Genomic DNA, 20,771 nt, shown 5'->3' with positions numbered 1-20,771 from the left:
TTAAAAGACTGGGATCATTCCATGCATGTTTTCAGACCACATTGCTCTGGAGCTAGAACTCAATCACAAGAGGAAATTTGGAAAGAACCCAAATACATGGAGACTAAATAGCATTCTTCTAAACAAATGAATGGATCAACCAGGAAATTAAAGAAGAATTGAAAAAATTCATGGAAACAAATGATAATGAAAACACAACGGTTCAAAATCTGTGGGACACAACAAAGGCAGTCCTGAGAGGAAAATATATAGTGCTACAAGCCTTTCTCAAGAAACAAGAAAGGTCTCAAGTACACAACCTAACCCTACACCTAAAGGAGCTGGAGAAAGAACAAGAAAGAAACCCTAAACTCAGCAGAAGAAGAGAAATCATAAAAATCAGAGCAGAAATCAATGAAATAGAAACAAAAAAAAGTAGAGCAAATCGACGAAACTAGGAGCTGGTTCTTTGAAAGAATTAATAAGATTGATAAACCCCTGGCCAGACTTATCAAAAAGAAAAGAGAAAGGACCCAAATAAATAAAATCATGAATGAAAGAGGAGAGATCACAACTAACACCAAAGAAATATAGACAATTATAAGAACATACCATGAGCAACTCTATGCCAACAAATCTGACAATCTGGAAGAAATGGATGCATTCCTAGAGACATATAAACTACCAAAACTGAACCAGGAAGAAATAGAAAACCTGAACAGACCCATAACCAGTAAGGAGATTGAAACAGTCATCAAAAATCTCCAAACAAAACCCAGGGCCAGACGGCTTCCCAGGGGAATTCTACCAAACATTTAAAGAAGAACTAATGCCTATTCTCCTGAAACTGTTCCAAAAAATAGAAATGGAAGGAAAACTTCCAAACTCATTTTATGAGGCCAACATCACCTTGATCCCAAAACCAGACAAAGATCCCATCAAAAAAGAGACCTACAGACCAATATCCTTGATGAACACAGATGCAAAAATTCTCACCAAAATACTAGCCAATAGGATTCAACAGTACATTAAAAGTATTATTCAACACAAACAAGTGGGATTTATTCCACGGCTGCAAGGTTGGTTCAACAACTGCAAATCAATCAATGTGACACAACACATTAATAAAAGAAAGAACAAGAACCATATGATACTCTCAATAGATGCTGAAAAAGCATTTGACAAAGTACAGCATCCCTTCCTGATCAAAACTCTTCAAAGTGTAGGGATAGAGGGCACATACCTCAATATTATCAAAGCCATCTATGAAAAACCCACCACAAATATCATTCTCAATAAAGAAAAACTGAAAGCTTTTCCACTAAGGTCAAGAACACGGCAGGGATGTCCATGATCACCAATGCTATTCAACATAGTACTAGAAGTCCTAGCCTCAGCAATCAGACAACAAAAAGAAATTAAAGGCATCCAAATTGGCAAAGAAGAAGTCAAACTATCACTCTTCACAGATGATATGATACTATATGTGGAAAACCCAAAAGACTCCACTCCAAAACTCTAGAACTTGTACAGGAATTCAGTAAAGTGGCAGGATATAAAATCAATGCACAGAAATCAGTTGCATTTCTCTACACCAACAACAAGACAGAAAAAAGAGAAATTAAGGAGTCAAACCCATTTACAATTGCACCCAAAACTATATGATACCTAAGAATAAACCTAACCAAAGAAGCAAAGAATCTATACCCAGAAAACTATAAAGTACTCATGAAAGAAATTGAGGAAGACACAAAGAAATGGAAAAGTGTTCAATGCTCCTGGATTGGAAGAATAAATATTGTGAAAATGTCTATGCTACCTAAAGCAATCTACACACTTAATGCAATTCCTATCAAAATACCATCCATTTTTTTTTTCAAAGAAATGGAACAAATAATCCTAAAATTTATATGGAACCAGAAAAGACCTCGAATAGCCAAAGGAATATAGAAAAAGAAAGCGAAAGTTGGCGGCATCACAATTCCGGACTTCAAGCTCTATTACAAAGCTGTGATCATCAAGACAGCATGGTACTGGCACAAAAACAGACACATAGATCAATGGAACAGAATAGAGAGCCCAGAAATAGACCCTCAACTCTATGGTCAACTAATCTTTGACAAAGCAGGAAAGAATGTCCAGTGGAAAAAAGACAGTCTCTTCAATAAATGGTGCTGGGAAAATTGGACAGCCACATGCAAAAAAATGAAATTGGACCATTTCCTTACACCACACACGAAAATAGACTCAAAATGGATGAAGGACCTCAATGTGAGAAAGGAATCCATCAAAATCCTTGATGAAAACACAGGCGGCAACCTCTTCGACCTCAGCCACAGCAACATCTTCCTAGGAACATCGCCAAAGGCAAGGGAAGCAAGGGCAAAATTGAACTATTGGGATTTCATCAAGATCAAAAGCTTTTGCACAGCAAAGGAAACAGTGAATAAAACCAAAAGACAACTGACAGAATGGGAGAAGATATTTGCAAACGACATATCAGATAAAGGGCTAGTGTCCAAAATCTATGAAGAACTTAGCAAACTCCACACCCAAAGAACAAATAATCCAATCAAGAAATGGGTAGAAACATGAACAGACATTTCTGCAAAGAAGACATCCAGATGGCCAACAGACACATGAAAAAGTGCTCCACATCACTTGGCATCCGGGAAATACAAATCAAAACCACAATGAGATATCACCTCACACCAGTCAGAATGGCTAAAATTAACAAGTCAGGAAATGACAGATGCTGGCGAGGATGCGGAGAAAGGGGAACCCTCCTACACTGTTGGTGGGAATGCAAGCTGGTGCAGCCACTCCGGAAAACAGCTTGGAGGTTCCTCAAAATGTTGAAAATAGAACTACCCTATGACCCAGCAATTGCACTACTGGGTATTTACCCTAAAGATACAAATGTAGTGATCTGAAGGGGCATGTGCACCCGAATGTTTATAGCAGCAATGTCTACAATAGCTAAACTATGGAAAGAACCTAGATGTCCATCAACAGATGAATGGATAAAGAAGATGTGGTATATATACACAGTGGAATACTATGCAGCCATCAAAAGAAATGAAATCTTGCCATTTGCGATGATGTGGATGGAACTAGAGGGTATCATGCTTAGCAAAATAAGTCAATTGGAGAAAGACAACTATCATATGATCTCCCTGATATGACGAAGTGGAGATGCAACATGGGGGCTTAAGTGGTAGGAGAAGAATAAATGAAACAAGATGGGATTGGGAGGTAGACAAACCATATGTGACTCTTAATCTCACAAAACACACTGAGGGTTGCTGGGGGGAGGAGGGTTGGGGGAGGGGGGTGGGGTTATGGACATTGGGGAGGGTATGTGCTATGGTGAGTACTGTGAAGTGTGTAAACTTGGCAATTCACAGACCTGTACCCCTGGGGATAAAAATACATTATATTTTTATTAAAAAATTAATTTTAATTAATTAATTTTTAAAAATCTGTGGGACACAGCAAAGTCAGTCCTGAGAGGAAAGTATATAGCAATACAAGCCTTTCTCAAGAAACAGAAAAGGTCTCAAGTATACATCCTAACCCTACATCTAAAGGAGCTGGAGAAAGAACAGCAAAGAAAGCCTAAACCCAGCAGGAGAAGAGAAATAATAAACACCAGAGCAGAAATCAATGAACTAGAAACCAAAGAAACAGTAGAACAGAGCAACAGAACTAGGAGTTGGTTCTGTGAAAGAATTAATAAGATTGATAAACCCCTGGCCCAATTTATCAAAAAGAAAATAGAAAGGACCCAAGTTAATAAAATCATGAGTGAAAGAGGAGAGATCACAACCAACAACAAAGAAATACAAACAAGTATAAGAACATATTATGAGAAACCATACATCAGCAGATTAGACAATCTGGAATAAAGGGTTGCATTCCTAGAGATTATAAGCTACCAAAATGGAACCAGGAAGAAATAGAAAGCCTAAACAGACCTATAACAAGTAAGGACATTGAAGCAGTCATCAAAAATCTCCAAACAAACAAAAGCCCAGAGCCAGACAGCTTTCCAGGAGAATTCTACCAAACATTTTTAGAAAAATTAATACCTATTCTCCTGAAACTGTTCTAAAAAATAGAAATGGAAGGGAAACTCATTTTATGAGGCAAGCATTACCTTGATCCCCAAACCAAATAAAACCCCACCAAAAAAGATAATCAAAAAAGATCATCATCAAAAAAGATGATCATCATCAACCAGGCAAAGACCCCATCAAAAAAAAAAAGAATTACAGACCAACATCCCTGATGAACATGGATGCAAAAATTTTCATCAAAATACTAGTCAATGGGATCCAACAGTGCGTTAAAAGGATTATGCACCACAACCAAGTGGGATTTATTCCTGGGCTGCAAGATTTGTTCAACATCTGCAAATCAATGTGATTCAATTCATTAATAAAAGAAAGAACAAGAGCTATATGATACTCTCAATAGATGCTGAGAAAACATTTGACAAAGTACAGCATCTTTCTTGATCAAAACTCTTCAAAGTGTAGGAATAGAGGGTATATACCTCAATATATCAAATCCATCTATGAAAAATCCACAGTGACTATCATTCTGAATGGGGAAAAATATGAGAGCTTTTCCACTAAGATCGGGAACATGGCAGGGATCCACTATCACCACTGCTATTCAACATAGTACTAGAAGTCCTACCCTCAGCAATCAGACAACAAAAAGAAATTAAAGGCATCCGAATCGGCAAAGAAGTCAAACTCTCACTCTGTGGATGATATGATACTTTATGTGGAAAACCCAAAAGACTCTACTCCAAAACTGCTTGAACTCATACAGGAATTCAGTAAAGCATCAGGATGTAAAATCAGTGCACAGAAATCAGTTGCATTCTTATACACCAACAACAAGACAGAAAAAAGAGAAATTAAGGAGTCAATGCCATTTACAATTACACCCATATCCATAAGATACCTAGGAATAAATCCTAACCAAAGAGGCAAAGAATCTATACTCAGAAAACTATAAAGTACTCATGAAAGAAATTGAGGAAGACACAAAGAAATGGAAAAATGTTCCACGCTCATGGATTGGAAGAACAAATATTGTGAAAATGGCTATGCTACCTAAAGCAATCTATACATTTAATGCAATCTCTATCAAAATGCCATCCATTCTTTTCAAAGAAATGGAACAAATAATCCTAAAATTTATATGGATCCAGAAAATAACCCCCAAAAGCCAGAGGAATGTTAAAAAAGAAAGCCAAAGTTGTTGGCACCGCAATTCCAGACTTCAAGCTCTATTACAAAGCTGTAATCATCAAGACAGTATGGTACTGGCATAAAAACAGACACACAGATCAACGGAACAGAATAAAGAGCCCAGAAATAGACCCTCAACTCTATGGTCAACTAATCTTCAACAAAGCAGGAAAGAATGTTCAATGGAAAAAAGATAGTCTCTTCAACAAACAGTGTTGGGAAAATTGGGACAGCCACATGCAGAAAAATCAAACTGGACCATTTCCTTACACCACACACAAAAATAGACTCAAAATGGATGAAAGACTTCAATGTGAGACAGGAATCCATCAAAATCACAGGGAGCAACCTCTTTGACCTCAACCACAGCAACTTCTTCCTAGAAACATCGCCAGAGGCAAGGGAAGCAAGGCCAAAAATGAACTCTTGGGACTTAATCAAGATTAAAAGCTTTTGCACAGGGGTGCCTGGGTGGTTCAGTGGGTTAAAGCCTCTGCTTTCAGCTCAGGTCATGATCCCAGGGTCCTGGGATTGAGCCCCACATCAGGCTCTCTGCTCAGCAGGAAGCCTGCTTCCCCCCTCTCTCTCTGCCTGCCTCTCTGTCTACTTGTGAGCTCACTCTGTCAAATAAATAAATAAAATCTTAAAAAAAAAAAAAAAAAGCTTTTGCACAGCAAAGGAAACACCAGCAAAACCAAAAGACAACTAAAGAATGGGAGAAGATATTAGCAAATGACATATTAGATAAAGGGCTAGTATCCAAAATCTATAAAGAACTTATCAAACTCACCATCCAAAGAACAAATAATCCAATCAAGAAATGGGCAGAGGACATGAACAGACATTTCTGCAAAGAAAACATTCAGATGGCCAACAGACACATGAGAAAATGTTCCACATCACTCGGCATCAAGGATATACAAATCAAAACCACAATAAGATACCACCTCACGCCAGTCAGAAAGGCTAAAATTAACAAGTTAGGAAAGGACAGATGTTGGAAAGGATGTGAAGAAAGGGGAACCCTCCTACACTGTTGGTGGGAATGCAAGCTGATGCAGCCACTCTGGAAAAGAGCATGGAAGTTCCTCAAAAAGTTGAATATAGAGGTACCCTACAATCTGGCAATCACACTACTGAGTACCCTAAAAATACAAATTTTTTTTCCTACCTGATATGAGGAATTTGAGAGGCAGAGTGGGAAGTTTGTGGAGTAGGGAAGGAAAAAAAATGGAACAAGATGGGTTTGGGAGGGAGACAACCATAAGAGACTCTTAATTTCAGGAAAGAAACTGAGGGTTGCTGGAGGGAAGCTGGGAAGTCTGGATGGGGTGGCTGATTGATGGACACTGGGGAGGGTATATGCTATGGTGGGTGCTGTGAATTGTGTAAGACTAATGATTCACAGACCTTTACCCCTGAAACTAATTACATATGTTTATAAAAAAACTAAAAGCATAAAATAAAAATAAAAATATATAAAAATAAATTTCTATTTCTTCTCTCAGTTCTGATAAGCTACATATTTCAAGGAATGTGTCTATTTCACTTAATTTATACATTTTAATAACATTAAATATTCCTAATTTTCCTTTTTATGCCTAGGATCTGGACAGGTAATCCACTTTCATTCATCATATGAGCAATCTCTCTCTCTTCCCCCTCCCTCCCTCATCTTGCTAAGAGTTTATCAATTTTATTAATCTTTTCAAAAAATCAATTTTTTACTGTTTTCATTTTCTTTTAAAAAATTCAATTAGCCAACATATAATACATCATTAGTCTCAGATGTAGTGTTCAACGATTTATCCGTTGCATATAACACCCAGTACTCATCACATCACATGCCCTCCATAATGCCCATCACCCAATTACCCCAATCCCCCATCCATCTCTCCCTCAGTAACCCTCAATTTGTTTCCTATGATTAAAAGTCTCCTGGCTTTTCTTCCTCTCTGATGACTTCCCATTCAGTTTTCCCTCCCTTCCCCTATGATCCTCTGTGCTATTTCCTATATTCCACATATGAGTAAAACCATAACTATCTTTCTCTGTTTGATTTATTTTATTCAGCATAATACCCCCCAGTACATCCATGTCAGTGTAAATGGTAAGTATTCATCCTTTCTGATGGCTGAGTAATATTCTGTTGTGAGTATATATCACATCTTCTTTATCCATTCACCCGTCTGTGGACATCTCGGTTCTTTCCAGTTTGGCTATTGTGGACACTGGTATGAACGTTGGGGTGCAGGTAGCCCTTTGGATCACTGCATATATTACAAAGCTGTGACCATCAAGGCAGTATGGTACTGGCACAAAAACAGACACATAGATCAATGGAACAGAACAGAGAACCCAGATTTAGACCCTCATTTTCTCTATTTTTTGAGTGTCCTTATTTTATTAATTCCTGCTATCTTTATTATTTCCTTCCATTTACTTGGGGGGGAAATTTAGTCTTTTTCTAGATTCTGGAGACAGAAACTTCATCAGTATTAAACCTTTCTTCCTTCTAAATTTAAAGTTATAAATTCCCATGTCCTGCTTTAGCTTTATCCCACAAATTTCATTGTTGTGGATGCATTATCCTTTAGTTTAAAATATTTTCTTATTTTTCTTGTCACTTATCCCTTGATCAGGATATGGGATGGGATGGAATTTTTAGAAATAAATTAATTTCAGCATTTAGAGACATATAAATATTTTACTAATGTTCATTTCTATTTAATTTGAGACTAGTTTTTTGGTTTGTCCGGTAGTCTATTTTGGCAAATATGCATGTACATTTGAAAATATGATATATTCTGCAGTTGTTGTATGTAATGTTTTATGTCAATTAGGTCAAAGTGGCGTCAGGTGTTGTTCAGATTTCTATATCCTTTCTGATTTTATTTTTTGTGCTCTGTTGTTCTTGCAGGTACTGAGAGAGGAATGTTAACATGCCTAAGTTTGACCTCCCTCAGTTTTTGTTTCACCCTTGTGTTAAGTTTCAAGAGTTCTAACTATAATATATTCTTGATATACTGACCTTTTCATCATCATGAAATCTTTGTTTCCAGTAATGCTCCATGTTTTGAAGTCTATTTGCTCAGATATTATTTCTTATGCTTACTGTTTGCATGGCATATCATTTTTCCATCCTTTCACTTTTAACCTTTTGTTGTCTTTATTTCTTTTGTAGACAATGTATGTTTGGGTCCAGTTTTTTTCTATCCAGTCCAACAACCTCTACTTTTGAGCATTTGGTCCATTTATATTTGATTAACAAAATGGCTGGATTTATGACTATCATGCTTCAACTTGTTTTCTGTTTGTTTTGCCTGTTATTTAGCTTCTTTTCATCTTTTCTTCTTGAATCTATCTGCTATAAGATAAACTGCTGGTTTTGAAGGAGTAGACTGTCTTCTTGTAAGAGGGCCATATGGCTGGTACCTGAAGGTAGACTCTAGGAGCTCAGAGAAAAACCCCACCAATAGTGATCAAGAAAACAGAAAAAAACTTCAGCCCTACAATTGTAAGGAACTAAATTCTTCTAACACCCAGTGATCTTAGAGGAAGACAAAGTCTCAGATGAGATCGGTGAGACTCCTTTTTTTTTTTTTTTTAAGATTTTATTTATTTGGGAGAATATGTTTAAGAGAGAGAGAGTGTTACAGGGGAGGGCAAGTGAGAGAATCCCAACGTGGGGTTTGATTCCACAATTCCGAGATCACAACCCAAGCTGAAACCGAGGGTCTGACACTCCACAGACTGAGCTACCCAGGCACCCCAGCCTGGTGAGACTCTTAAGTAGAGGACCTGGCTAATCCGTACCTGAAATCATGGCCCAAAGAAACTGTGAGATGATAAATCTGTATTATTTTAAGCTGCAAGGTTTACAATAATTTGTTACACAGCAGTAAGAAAGTAATACCTACAGAAATAGAATCTACTCAAGATAAAGCATAGAAATTAAATAGGTTAAAAACAACAATGAACAGAGCCTCAGCAACCTATGGGATAATATCAAACTTTCTAGCGTCTATGTAATTGGAATCCCAGAAGAAGATAGGAGCATGAAAAAATAAAGACTGAAAATTGATCCAGTCTGATGAAAATTATACTAAGAGTTCAGCAAACCCCAAGCAGGATAGATACACACACACACACACACACACACACACACACACACACACACACCAAGGTAAACCATAATCAAACTATTGAAAATCAGTAATAACAGGCGCAATCTTAAAAGCAGATAGAGAAAAATGACATATTACAAGCAGAAGAACAAAGATAAAATGGGAGACTTTTTTTGCTCAAGACTTCCTAAGAAACTATATAAGGCAGAAGTCAAAGGACTGACTTCATTAGTGTGCTGAGAAATACACCCTACAGCTAGAAAGCCGACAAATGCCTCATGGTGGCAGCAGCTGCAGCAGTACATGTCCGTCCTAGAGGCGTCATGGTGCAAGATGGAACACTGTGCTTGCTTAGTGTCTGAGGCTCTATTCTCTTCAGCCTCAAGGGACATGGGATGTGGTTTTAGCTTCAGTCTTCCTTGTTCCTCCAGAACTTTCTCTCCCATCTATAATTTCGTCACCATTTCTATGTTTTGTTTATTTGTTTGTTTCCATTTCTTGGCTCTATTACTGTTACAGTCTGAATTTTGGGCCCCACACAAGTTCACATGTTGAAGCCTCAGTCCCCAATACTTTAAAATCTGACTATGGTTGGAAATAAGGCCTTTGAAGAAGTGCTTGAAATGAAGCCTAAAACAATCTGACTGGAGAAAAGAAAATCTGAACACACTGAGAGGCACTTGGTGTGTGAGTGCACGGAGGAAAAGCTATATGAGGAAACAGCAAGAAGATGGCCACGTGCAAGCCAAGAGAGGCCTCAGAAAAACCAAACATGCTGACACACTGATCTTGGACTTCTAGCCTAGAGAAATAAGAATATAAATTTCTGTTGTTTAAGCCATACAATTTCTTGTACTCAGAGAAGCCCTGCTTTACTAAAACAACTACTGAAAATCATAAGATAGCTAGGCTAAAGCCTTCAGACTTCTTAACAGTCAGTAGAGTGATCTCAAAAATCCATATAACTCAGAGTTACTTGAGATCTTTTGGCTCCTAAGAGATTTGGATGACCTTAATCTGAAACTTCAGCTTCACAATATGCAAGACTATTGCTCTCCATTTAATTTATTCACATTTCTGAACTTATTTTTTCACGGTCCCTATGGATCCATTCCTGCAACTCTAAGTATCTCATCAGTTCAATCCTCTGCCAGCTGGTGCATGGCATTTCAGGATCTTTACTACTACCCACAAGAAATTAAATTAATTCATGATTCTGTGACTGTACCAACTTTACCTAAGCCTCCAGGAGCTGTGGAAGAAATCTATCATATATTGCCCAGTCCTTTCTTTCCTAATTCATTTTCCTCTGACAAAGCACTAACTTCCCAACCACTCACTGACTGTGTGATTATCCCTGCAACCTCCTGAAAAACAAAATCTAGCTTTCCTTCCCCTTGCTGGGCCTATCTTACTTCCTTAGCTCCTGAGTTACTCTGCTAAATAATAGGTATTCTGTTATTCCATCCCTTCACACAAAAATCTAAGCATATTGCTCTCTTGTTTGAAGCTCATTTGCTATCCCTTGATTGCTTCTGTGCAGAGCATAGACTCTAGTCTAGCATTTTAGGATCTCTGCAGTTTTCTCCCTCCATTCTCCAACATACATCACCTACAGGTGAAGCCCATAAAGCTCTAATGGGCATGACAGCTACTTTGGTAGCTAGACCTTGGTGCCTGCCCCAATGGTGTCAGCTATCTACTTTTGCCTGCTTCCTCATTGCTCATTGGGGGCCAGCCCCACTCTCTTTGGGCCACCCTCCATGACAGCTTTTGTGTAATCTTTAGCCCTTCTTAGAGTGCCTAGCACAAAGCAGGTACTCCAAAACCAACTGTGTGATGAATTAAGATATTTACAAGTGAACAAATACCTATGCTCAAAAATCTTCCAAGGGGTCTTACTGCCAAAGGATAAAGTCCAAAGTGAAGCCTGATGTCAAGTCCTCCAACCTATAATTCCCAGTTTCCCACTGGTCCCCACCTCCCACTTTCCCCAGACTCTCTCAGCTCTTCTCAGAGAAATGAAAAGCAGGCTCCATATCCTGGAAGCCGTGGGTAGGGATGAAGAGACAGGAGTGGGGCAGACCTGACTTTACCTGTGTGAATGCTGGCATTATCGGCCATTTCTTTTTTGTGCTCTCTCCACCTGGAAGGAAAGAGACTATTCATGAGTCTCAGAGACCTCTTCCAAAAAAGATAATAATCCAAGGCAGTGGTCAGAAAAGAAACATAATCTGGTCAAATTCTCATCTAAGTACAGGGTTTATACTTTCCTCTTTAAAGGATAACCCACGAATGATGAAATGATGCATTTGAGGAGGTCTGAAAAACAATCGTCTCCTCTAGCTAAAATTCTTCTCCCTGGATGTTCCCTTTCCCACCCTGAATCTTGCAATCCTGTAACATTTGCCTTGCAGGATTCTCAAATGTCATCTTCTTGGGCAGATAATAAGACTATAGCCCAGAAAGAGACAGTGATTTTCCAGTGATTTTCCCCAGTAACTAAGGGACAAAGCCAGGACTAAAACCCAGGCTTCCCAGTTTGTGAACTTGTTTTGTTTCACAAAAGGTGAGAAGATAAGGCACTTGTTCTGCACAACCTCTAACCTTTGGCCTTTTCCAACTGGTCTACAATGAATCTTTAGTAATAGCATTTGACCAGGCCTTACTGAGAGTCCTTATCCTTAGAATATTGTCCTGTGTTGAGGTACGAAGGATGTGAGGGGGTACAGACAGCACAAGAAGTAATGAGAGATTCAGATTATAAACTCTGTCTTCCTGAGAGCTTGCCCCATGGGATTACAGGAAGAATCTAAGTGTTTTTTCTGAACTTTCCATAAGAACCAATTACACTTTTATCTTGGGAAAATTTCATTTAAAATTGCAAATATAGGCTTACCAATGAAAATAAAATACGGTAACAATGAGAACTGCAGAAACACTATCCAAGAGAAGCCACATAAACATATAGTAACTTGGTGTCTGCAAAATAGAAAACAAAACAGTTTTAAAAAAACAACAATTGGAAGGGATTTTAGATCAAAAAGGTCAAGTCCCTTGATCTGCTGCCAGGGCTGGGGGGAGGGCAGAGCAGGTGGAAGAATTCTGATGTGCTGGTCTCGAACAGAGAGTACCTACTCATAACCTAACAATCACCCTTTGTAAGTGCAGGGAACTCTAGAAGGGACAAACAATTCATATCCTTCATCTCCCTTAACACTCAAATACAGAGGAGTCCCAGAGCCACATAGCAAGTCTATTCTGGACCCAGGAGTACAGCCCAAGTTTCTTGAGTTCCACTACTCTGTGCTTTCATAGTATGGCTTCCCCAACCTGTCTGCACATCCATATCTACCTGGGCAGCTTTTAGTAATACAGGGTCACAGGTCCACTACATATGTTATGAATTAGAATTTCTGCATTTTGAACACGCTTCCCAGGTGATGCTGAAGCAACTAGTCTGTGAACCAGCATCTAGGAATTTTTGTTCTAAAACATCATGCTTCAAATAAGTATGCTGAAATTATAACTCCCCCTTAGCTAACATGCCCCCTTCTCCATGTTCCTTTGCCTGAATCTCCCAGAACTTCATCTCCTGGGTCCTCTTGTATGAGTTTTATAATTAACTGATTTGATCCTCCCTTTCCACCTCCACTGTTATCTGATGCCCCTGGGCCTGGCACTTTTTGCTTTTTCTTGAGCCTCTCCTCAGCTTATCCCAAGGTCTTTCCATGAGCTGAATAATAACATTAATAGTAATAATAACACTAATGGGTCAATTAACAATTAACAACAACGACAACAATTAATGAGCATCCACAAGAGCTAGGAAGCATTCTAAGCCTTAAAGGGTGTTTTTACATCCCATCCTCACAACAGCCCCACTAAGCAGGTACAGTAGAAGTTCTTAGCCAACATCCATTAAACTCAGGCTCTTTTTTAAAATTAATTCATTTACTTGAGAGAGAGAGAGAGTGAAGAGGCTGAGAGAAGCAGACACCCCACTGGGCAGGGAGCCCAATGTGGGACTCAATCCCAGGACCCTGAGATCATGACCTGAGTAAAAGGCAGATTCTTAACTGAGTGAGCCACCCAGGTGCCCCTAAACCCAGGCTCTTAATCCCTCCCCTCTGGGAAAGAGTGACTGATAGCCCGAGCTGCTCCAGGATTTCCAGCAGGTGAGCTGTCCATTTACTAAGACTCAATCGTTCTTGCTCCCTGAAATGGCTTAGAACAGTCTACTTGTTACAACTGTGCAGTGTAATTAAATGTTACTCAAATCTGTAAATCTAAGTGAAAAAAGAGGTACATCATTTTCCAGAAAACTAAGCCAATGCTTTGGAAAACCCAGCAAAGATAAGAGATTAAAAAATAAACTACAACTGAATGAGCTGTGAGTGAGACACGTAAGAGACTGGGGATAAGAGGATTATGAAAATCTCAGTGAATCCCTCATTCAGATTGTTTCTTTCAATGACTTTATGTTCTTGTTCTGCTTGAAAGAAATAAAACTTAGAAATCATAGCTGGTTCATTTGGGTGTTGAAATAAACAAATGACTATAGAATTCCACCAGCTTAAGTACCCTCAAAGACCCTGACTTTATGTTATAAGGTAAATGAATATTTTAAAATAAAATGTGTGAGGTATTTATGTGATAGATTATTTATAAAAATGACAGTATTCCTCCCAAAATGCAGGCCTGTATACAGGTGTGACTTTGCTATTTCTCCCCATCAATGCATGAAGTCTTTTTCTCTCCTACCCTACCTTGAATCTGGACTTGGCCTTGTAATTTTCTTTGACCAATGGAACATTAACAAAAAATCACACCTGGGAAACCTTGAAAACTATACTGCATTGGGGCTTTACCTCTCTTCCTCGCTGGGAACCCATTGCCACCAAGTGAACGTGCTCAAGCCAGCCTCCTTGACGGTGAGTGATCACATAGACCCCACGCAATCCAGGTAAGAACCTAGACATACGGTTGTACCCACCCTACACTAAGCTGGCTCTGACCACAGGACCATGTAGCCATCACAAAGAATATGACAAAGAAATATTTGTTATTTTAAGGCTCTACATTTCAGATGGGTTAAGTACTAAAAACCGACAGATTGTAAACACATACACACACACACACACACACACACACACACATATCTATCTATGATTCCCCACTTTAACTTTTTCAATTAACAGACCAATGATCAGATTAAACTGTGAGAGATACAAGTACTTCTGTTGTACTATCATTATGCATAATTTAATAATAAACAGAGGCATGGACAAGCTAACTAACATTTCCAAGTTCACACAGTAAGGGGTAGAGCCAAGATTTAAATCTGCATATTCAAACTCCAAAAAGTGAGCTGCTTGAGAAAGCCGTGAGGATATTTACTGGTCTCACCTTCCTGAACAAGGTGACCCTAGGTCCTATAGAAAAGCCACAGCCAGGTATAGAAGAAAATATTTTTAAACTTTATATCCTTCTATACTTTTAAAATTTTGAATCACATGAATTATTTCAAACAGTATGAATTCAAGTATTAAAATAAAAAGCTTTATTTAATAAAGCTTCATTTAATATATCCATAGGCACAACTGTGAGACATTACTGCCTTAGGGGGATAGGATTATGGAGGGGTGTGTTGTTTTCCGGTTTATGTATTTTTATAATGACTGAATTTCATATAATGAACAGGCTTACTTTGTAATCAATTTTTAAAAACAAAATCTTAGAAAAATATATAATACACATAGGAAGGAAAATTGTATGAACACAGACAAGTAGAACGGCTTCACTTAGCCAAGGGACCTGCCGTTGAAGGTTTTCTTCAGGGTCGTCTCCACAAAGTTGCCCAAGCCAGCGAGAAAAAAGGTGTCAGTAATTTTATTACACTGCCACCACAGGGCTTGGCTTTATGAGATTGTGCCCTGACCCTGATTCCCTTTCTCCTGGTCCTGACCCGAAACAAGGGCTAGTGAGGCCAGAGGTATGGAGAAGATAGCCTGAAATATTTATGCTTCTCATTTGGGCTTCTTTGCCTAAAGATTTACCTTTTAAAACAGCATGGAGTTTGGGTGTATTTTCAACTAGACACATCCACTCTGAAGTGAGACTTTTTGGTGACTGGAAGTGAAATCTTGAAGTTATCTAAAAATGACTAGAAAACTTATGGGACCTGAGTTAAGATTTCATTCAGGAGCAGGGAAAGTCTAGCTCAGAGAGAAGTTTAAAGAGTCAATGAAAAAAAGTTCTCTTCTGTTGTATACTGTTGTGTCTGGCCCCGTCAAGATACTCTAACAGATAAGAGCTCTGTAGTAGGGGCGCCTGGGTGGCTACGTTGGTTAAGCATTTACCTTTGGCTCTGGATTCCTGGGATGGAGCCCTGTGTTGGGTTCCCTGCTCATCGGGGAGTCTGCTTCTCCCTATCCCATTTCCCCTGCTTGTGTTCTCTCTCTCTCTCTCTTTTTCTGTGTCAAATAAGTAAATAAACATCTTGAAAAACAAACATACAAAAATAAAATAAAAACAAAAAAAGAACTCTGTAGCAGTTAACTGGTTATCCAGGGGGTGCTTCCACAGATAGTAAATGGTAAGATTTTAGCTGTGATTATGACCCACGTCCTTACATTTCTGGCAATAAGCAGCATCAGGGCTAGGAGGAGCAATCAAGGAAGGTAGGCTGGACACTAGCTTTTTCTTTTCTTTTCTTTTTTTTTTAATTTTATTTACTTATTTTGAGAGAAAGGATGCAAGCAGAGGGAGGGGCAGAGGGACAGAGAGAATCTCACCCAGACTCCATGCTGAGCTGGGAGCCTGACATGGGGCTCCAATCTCATGACCCTGAGACTGGCTTTCCTTTTCAAAAGCATTTTGTTCAGGACACAAAGTTTTCACTTTGGAGTCAGATATACTTGGTTTTCTCCCCATAGTCCATGCCACTGTCATTGTTGTCATGCCTCTAGAAAGGCAGGACTTCTGTAACAAAACTCTGGAATCAAATCTCATTCTGAACCTTGCATCATATGACTATGTCCAGAATGTTAATGTCATCAAACTTCAGTTTCTTCATAGGAATAATAAAAATGAGTAATTCTGAGGGTCCAATTACATAATGCATGAAAAACACATTGTGAAGATTCAATAAACGACAATATTATAACAATACTAATTTCTTTCTGCAAACCACAGAAGGATGTGGGTGAGAGAAGGGAGAGTGTCTCATCTCCACCATCATAGAGGTCTCTGCTATTAAGTGGCTCCCAAGAGGCCTGCACAGTGGACAATATAGGGGTAGGGTAAGGGACTTAGACTCCTACTGTACAAGGCTTGAAAGAACAACCTGGATAGCCAGCTCACCATGAGGAAGTAAGGCTGATCTAGCTGACTCAGGATGTGAATGTTGTCTGTGGTCACTGAGTGAATCTTGGAGCACCAGGCCAGTGAGTAGAGCCAAGGTTCATTGACAAGGTACAAGTTGATTTTGATGTTAGCTGCTTTATAATCTCTGGAATAAAAACAGAACCCACAGGGAATTTAGACTTAATCTCGCTTTCCTCATCTAAAAAGGTAACAGCCACCATGTTTGTGAGAGGCTGCTGCTTAAATCACTAGAAGCAGCTGGTCCTGTGACAACTTATGATAATGCAGAATGGGCTTGTGTTGCAATGAGGTAAAGGACTGGACTTAATACCTCTGCTCCTGTACCAAAATGGTATGTCAGTAAACTGGATGTCCTGATGGGAGAGAAGAAAGAAAGGAGGAAAAAAAAAGAGAAAGCGCTATTTGTAGCATTTGCCGATTTCCATGGTGTAAATACTCCTACCATAGCCAATTTTAAGCTACCACTAGTAAAATGGATTTGCAAAGTTTCTATTTAATAACTGACTTCTGTGTGCTGTCATAAGCCAACTCCAGCACACTACTGTGTAGCAACTATACCTTCATCAGAGCACTTACCATCCTCTACTGTATTTTATCTACTTTCCTGATAGTCTTCTTTACTTGGCTATAGTCAAATTAAAAGTAGAGAGTAATGTATAACTCATCTCTGTATATCTAGTACGTAGCACAATATCTACCTTCATAAATGATAAATGAAAGAATGAATAAATGGATACCAATCTGGTGAAAACTTAAATTTCAAATACAAAAAAATCTTTATAAGCACTGAGTAAAGACAATGAAATCAAACATTTCCCAATGCACAAAATGTTAGCAGATACTTGTACATTCTTTACAGAGAAAAGAAAAATAAGTATTGAGATACCTAGCAAGTCTAGTCTAAATATCACTTTTAGCGGGGCGCCTGGGTGGCTCAGCGGTTTAAGCTTCTGCCTTCAGCTCAGGTCATGATCTCAGGGTCCTGGGATCGAGCCCTGCACCGGGCTCTCTGCTCAGCGGGGGGCCTGCTTCCCCCTCTCTCTCTGCCTGCCTCTCTGCCTGCCTCTCTGCCTACTTGTGCTCTCTATCAAATAAATAAATAAATAAATAAATCTTTTTAATAAATAAATAAATATCACTTTTAGGAATCAAATTTCTTACAAAATATATCATGTAAATGCTTTAAACATTTTTTTAAAAAGATTTATTTATTTGACACAGAGAGAGAGATCACAAGTAGCAGAGAGGCAGGCAGAGCGGGGTGGGAAGCAGGATCCCTGCTGAGCAAGAAGCAAAAAAAAAATTTTTTTTAACCTGAGATAGTAAATAGCTCTGTATAAGCTTGGGTTTGAATCTCACCTTTGCCATATACTAACCTGGTAAATTTTTAGGCTCAATGTATAAACTATAAACTATAGGGGCGCCTGGGTGGCTCAGTTGGTTAAGCAACTGCCTTCGGCTCAGGTCACGGTCCCGGAGTCCCGGGATCGAGTCCCGCATCAGGCTCCCAACTCCATGGGGAGTCTGTTTCTCTCTCTGACGTTCTCACCTCTCATGCTCTCTCTCACTGTCTCTCTCTCAAATAAATAAATAAATTCTTTAAAAAAAAAAAAAAAATTCTAAACTATAAACTATAAATAACAATACTGCCTTTGCATGAGTGTGCACAATTAGTTATCCAGTATGTTAGAATGGTCTCTAAGACAATTCTACAAATCACCTACAGATAAATAAAAAAAAAACAGAAGAAGGAAATAGTAATAAAACGCTACTTTTTAAACTTTTAAAACCAATACATAAAAATCAATCACATTTACATATATTAATAATGAATACATGCAAACTAAAACGTCGAAAACACAATATCATTAACAATTCACAAAGAAAATAAAATACTGTGGTATAAACTCAACAAGAGAAGTATAGGATCCATATGCTGAAAACTACAAAGTGCTGATGAAAGTAATGAAAGAATATTTAAAAAAACAGACATGTGTTCATAGACTAGAAGACTCAGTGCTGTAAAGATGTTATTTCTCAAATTGATCTGCAGGCTTAATGCAATTCCTATCACAATCCCAAGCTGTTTTGTATAACTAGGTCAACTGATCCTAAAATTATACGGAGGGGCACCTGGGTGGCTCAGTTAAGTGCCTGCCTTTGGCTCAGGTCATGACCCCAGGGTCCTGGGAATCAAGTTCCGTATCTGGCTCTCTTTCACTCGCTCTCTCTCTCTCTCTCTCTCTCTCAAATAAACAAATGAAATCTTTAAAAATAAAATAAAATAAAATAAAACAAAGAATAATGAAATGAGATGGAGTATACCCAATTTTAAGGCTTATATATAGCTACAGTAATCAAGACAGTGTAGTTTTAGAGAAGGGATAAGCACACAGACCAACAGAACATAATTTGAAACCCAGAAACAAAGCCACACAAATACGCCCAAATGATTTTTTTTTTCAAAGGTGAAGAAGAAGGAATTCAATGGAATAAGGACAGTTTCTCCAACAAATGGTAGAAGAGAAACTGGACAGGCATAGGCAAAAAAAAAAACCCCCAAAACAAAAATCCTTGATATATACCATATACTTTATATAAAAATTAATTCAAGAGAGATTACAAGCTTAAATATATAAAACTATATAAAATATATAAAACTCACTTTCAATGAAAAAAAAAACTATAAAAGAAAATCTTTGAGCTCTGAGGGTTAGACAAAGAGCTCTTAGACTTGAACTAAAAACATGACCCATAAAAGGGAAAACTGATAGGCTAGACCTCATCAAAATTAAAAAACTTTTGCTCTCTGGAAGACACTGTTAAGAGGATCCTATAGATCCTACACACTAGCCATACACTGGGACAAAATATTTGCAAACCACAGTTCCAACAAAGGACTAGTTTTTATAATATTTAAAGAACTCCAAGTAAGACAAACTCAAAGAGACTCATTTCAAAAGACACTCATCAAACTTTCAAAAGACAAAGACAAAGAATCTTGAAAGCACCAAGGAAAAAGCACCTTGTCACAGACAAGAAATCCTCAATGAAGTTATCCCCAGATTTCTCATCAGGAACTCTGGAGGTCAGAAAGCAACAGGTCTACATATTCCAAGTGTTAAAAGAAAACAAATAAGCAAACAATAAAACAGACTCTTACTGCACAAAACAAAACAAAACTGTCCTTGAAAAATGAAGGGGTAAATTAAGGCATTCCCAGATAATCTGAGGGAGTTTGTGGCCACAAGACCTACCTTACAAGAAAAGCTCAAAGGAGTCCTGCAAGGTGAAAGGATGGGGTACTAGACAGTAATTCAAAGCTGTACAGAGAAAGATCTCAATAAAAGTAAATATATGGGCAAATGTAAAATCTAGTATTATTAAAACAATGCATCTAAAGACAAAACAATTAGTCTAAAACATAGTATCCCTGCCATTTTGGTTTGTAACTCCTCACATAGTTTTCTATGTAATTTAAGAGATTAATCCATTTAAAAGAATTACTAACCTATGTTCTGGAGAACACCATATATAAAGATGTAATTTTCTGCTATCAACAACCAGAAGAAGTAAGAATGAAGCTGTAAAGGAGCAGAGTTTTGGTATGTTATTGAAATTGAGTTGGTATAAATTCAAATCAGAAAGTTATAACTTTAGGATGTTAAATGTAATTCCCATGGTAACCACAAAGAAAAGAGGTATAGAACACATACAAAAAGAAATAAGAAAAAAATTTAAACATTTCACTACCAAAAAAATCAACTAAACACACATACATAAAATAGTATTACAGGAAATAAGGGACACAAAAGTTAAAAAGGCACATAGAAATAAGAGAGATGACAGGAACAAAATAATAAATATTTACAGAAATGACAAAAGTAACAAAATGATCTAAGTTCCTCCTTCTCAGTAGTTATTTTAAATGTAAATGGATTAATCTCTACAACAAACACATATGACCCAACTATATGCTTTCTTCAAGAAATTCATTTTAAGTCCAAAG

The 20,771-nt window shown here is 38.1% G+C and overlaps 1 protein-coding gene across 5 annotated transcripts in view; it reads right to left on the bottom strand.

Annotated features, from left to right (window-relative positions):
• The window catches only part of GDPD4 (glycerophosphodiester phosphodiesterase domain containing 4), a 177,888-nt gene that overhangs the window by 43,763 nt on the left and 113,354 nt on the right, over nt 1-20,771 (bottom strand). For all 5 annotated transcript variants that reach the window (XM_032357925.1, XM_032357924.1, XM_032357922.1 and 2 more), the window contains 3 exons: nt 16,739-16,886; nt 12,273-12,355; nt 11,470-11,519 (listed from right to left, as the gene is read on the bottom strand). In XM_032357925.1, coding sequence (XP_032213816.1) covers nt 11,470-11,519; nt 12,273-12,355; nt 16,739-16,886 — 281 coding nt within the window. The remainder of the gene's footprint in view (nt 1-11,469; nt 11,520-12,272; nt 12,356-16,738; nt 16,887-20,771) is intronic.

This window comes from Mustela erminea, chromosome 9 (genome assembly GCF_009829155.1).
Source record: "Mustela erminea isolate mMusErm1 chromosome 9, mMusErm1.Pri, whole genome shotgun sequence".
Classification (NCBI taxonomy): Eukaryota; Metazoa; Chordata; class Mammalia; order Carnivora; family Mustelidae; genus Mustela; species Mustela erminea.
This window is presented reverse-complemented; position numbering and strand designations above follow the sequence as displayed.